Source organism: Solanum verrucosum, unplaced genomic scaffold (genome assembly GCF_900185275.1).
Source record: "Solanum verrucosum unplaced genomic scaffold, falcon-dt-bn FXZP01000305.1, whole genome shotgun sequence".
NCBI lineage: Eukaryota > Viridiplantae > Streptophyta > Magnoliopsida > Solanales > Solanaceae > Solanum > Solanum verrucosum.
Genome location: NW_026019908.1, coordinates 238,898 through 242,323, shown reverse-complemented (window position 1 = coordinate 242,323; position 3,426 = coordinate 238,898). Strand labels below are relative to the sequence as shown.

At 39.6% G+C, this 3,426-nt stretch overlaps 1 protein-coding gene across 1 annotated transcript; it reads left to right on the top strand.

Annotated features, from left to right (window-relative positions):
- Positions 1 to 1,469: 1,469 nt before the first annotated feature.
- LOC125821499 (uncharacterized) lies at positions 1,470 to 1,967 on the top strand. The gene is made up of 2 exons (XM_049500923.1): positions 1,470 to 1,808; positions 1,926 to 1,967. The coding sequence occupies exons 1-2, from the start codon at positions 1,470 to 1,472 to the stop codon at positions 1,965 to 1,967; spliced, it is 381 nt and encodes a 126-aa protein (XP_049356880.1).
- Positions 1,968 to 3,426: the final 1,459 nt, after the last annotated feature.

Below are 3,426 nucleotides of genomic sequence, written 5' to 3'. Positions count from 1 at the left end.
GTTCAGAGTCTGTTGGTGAGCCTCTTTGCTATCTAGAGGACTCATTTTTCATCGCTTTCAGTTTTAGTATTAGTTCATTAGGATGTCCTGGGCCTGTCCCGAGATCCATCTCAGTTGTTTAGAGTCTTCATAGACAGACAAACGGTCATTTAGTTAATTCAGTTGCCTTTACTTTTCATTTCATATGTTAAAGACTTGAGTTTGCCTTAATGGCTAGTTGAATGTTCCTTTATAACATTATAGTTATTTCATAAATGTGTATGTGATGAGTTAAGTCTCCCGCTGAGTAAGTAAGCCAGACCAAGGGTTCACTTAGGGCTAATAATGGTTCTCGAGTGCCAGTCCCTCCCAGGGTGTAGGTTCGGGGCGTGACACTGGCATTGGTATGAGTACCAATGTTATAAAGGAAAATTTTATTGCTATGGAATGCCAAATTGTAATCCGTAAATGCAAAGCATATGGGCATTACATGATGTATTATTGACTTTATATCTTTTTTGTGATTGTGTTTCTTTATTGAACTCGTTCGTATATTTGTGATAGTTGAGGTGATTATATATCAGATCGATATTTGATTGATTGAGATGCATCATCATTCCCTTTCATTGAAATCATATTTTGTACATGCATTGACATGAGATTGTTGAAAGAATCACATGTTTCGCAGTATTCTATTCATCCGGGTGTGACCAAGATGTACTGAGAGTTGAAATGACTTTATTGGTGGCCTAACATGGAGAAAGACAGTCGAGTTTGTAGCTAAGTGCCAAAACTGTCAGCAAGTAAAGTATAAGCATAAAAGGCCTGCAAGTTTGCTTTAGAGAATGCCAATTCAGGAATGGAAGTGGTAAATGATAGCTATGGACATTGTGGTTGGTCTTCCCAAGACTTTGGGGAAGTTTAATTCTATTTGGCTAGTGGTGGACAAATTGACTAAGTCAGCCCATTTTATTCCAGTCAGAATAGATTATAATGCTCATAAATTGGCTAAGATTTATGTGAAAGAGGTAGTGAGGCTGCACAGGGTACCCTTTTCTATCATCTTAGACCGTGGTACACAGTTCACATTCAAGTTTTGGAGGAAATTGTATGATGAGTTGGGCACTCAACTCACTTTTAGTCCAACTTTCCATCCATAGACGGATGGGAAGTCAGAGAGAACAATTCAAGTGTTAGAGGACATGTTGAGGGCATGTGTGATTCATTTTGGGGGACATTGGGATAAGTTCCTACCGTTGTGTGAGTTCTCCTATAATAATAGTTACCACTCCAGCATTGACATGGCACTATTCGAGGAACTTTATGGGAGGGAATGCAGATCACCCATAGGATGGTTTGAGGGTGGAGATGTGAAACCTTTGGGAGTCGACTTGGTGAAACATGTTCAGGATAAGGTAAGAAGCATCCAAGCTAAGCTCCTAGCAACCCAAAGTCGACAGAAATAGTATGCAGACCATAAGGTAAGAGACATGGCATTTCACACTAGTGAGAAAGTTCTTCTTAAAGTGTCACCCATGAAATGGGTGATGATATTCGGCAAGAAGGGCAAACTTAGTCCTCGATACATTGGTCCATTTAAGATTCTTGACTATGTAGGGCCAGTGACTTATAGATTGGCTTTACCACCTAGCTTATCTGGAGTTTATCCAGTGTTTCATGTGTCCATGTTGAAGAAGTTTCATGGGGACGGAGATTACATTATAAAATGGGACTCAGTGTTGTTAAACAAAGACCTTCAGTGTGAGGAGGAACCGATTGCAATTCTTGATCGTGATTTTCAGAAGCTGAGGACCAAAGAGATTAAGTCCGTGAAAGTTCAATGAAAGCATCGTCCAGTTGAGGAAGCTACTTGGGAAACCGAGAAGGACATGCGAGCGTATCCCGAGTTATTCGGTAATTCAGGTACTACTCTAATCTTACTTTAGCTCATTTTTCCTGGTTTTCACTCTGAGATAAGTGATGGGTAAATTGGTATCTATTGTAACGACCTGTTCCCGTCGTTATAGAAAAGCCAACAGGGAAAGAATTGGGGTCAGAAAAGTTTTTTGTAGTATCTTGGAGATTCCTAGCCTAGTCCAGATTTGGACGAAATATAGGTCAGTGAGGTCTAGGGAAATATGGTAATGAATGGGGGATCTAATTATTATTTTGATCATATGAGTGGATAGCTAAGACGTTAAGGAACTCGTACTACTTTACGAAATCGAATTTGGGATAGTAGAACTCTTGAAATTGACCTTAGCGTGAACGGGTAGTTTTTGAATGTCATGAGTTGAAGGTGTGTTGTGAAATAGGGGTTTGAAACTCAAATTATGCATTTTTGTCTCCGTGTAAGCCGCTGTAGTGGATTTATGCCCACCAAAGCGAGGTCGTTGTGGCGGGATGGGGTCTGCCATAACGGCTCAGTCGCGAATTAAGTCGGGAAAAAACCCCAAAATTGTTATTTTTCTGCAAATTTCATTCTTGAGAGCTAAGAGACGACCCTAGATGATTTTTTGATAGTTTTCCATGTCTTTTGGTGCTAAAGGTAAGGATTTTACTCCTCTAATCTATTTTTCGATCCGTAGAACGTAGATTCATGGGTAATTATCATCGGGGGAGGGTTTTGACCTGAATTTAATGGTGGAAAAAATCCCTAGCTGCATATTAGGATCATGGTTTGGCCTAGGGTTGATGATTTTGATTGTAATCCGGGTAATTAGGCCTCGTGTATTGATCCTTGCATTAATTTGTTGTTTTAGACCACGAACAAGTGGAAAGAATCCGAAAAGGGAAGATCCAAGTGCCTTAGGGGGATTCAAGCTTGGTTTCGAGGTAGGTGATGGTTTGATTTCATGTCTCGTGTGATGTATGTTGGTAATTGCTTCATTGTAATGCATATATATATATGTGTGTGTGTGTGTGTGTGTGTGTGTGTGAATGTAGCATTGTTGATCAAACCTAATGAAATGAGTATGAATAACCAATTGTATGCCATGAATTAACATTTGATTGTATGACTATGAGTATGTACATTATAAGTGTGAATGTGATTGTGGTTGTGTTGATTGGATCAAGTGTCACGTTTTGACACATATATTGGTTTGGGTGTCCCGTTCTGACACATATGTTGGATCGGGTGTCACGTTCTGTCACACTAATTGGGATCGGGTGCCACGTTTCGTACACTAACAGTTTGGGTATGGGTTCCATGAGAGGACCATTGAATTGTTATATTTACTTGTTATTGAGAATGTGTATTTGTACATTGCTCTTGAAATGATAACTGTGGATATATTATGTACATGTCATGTTTACTTTGTTGTGATTGCTTATATATGTTTCACTTACTGGAATAGTCGCGTGATCCTACCAGTACACTGTGGTTGTGTAGTGATACTGCACTTTCTCGCTCTTTGTTGAGTACATGGCATCTTCATGAGGCTA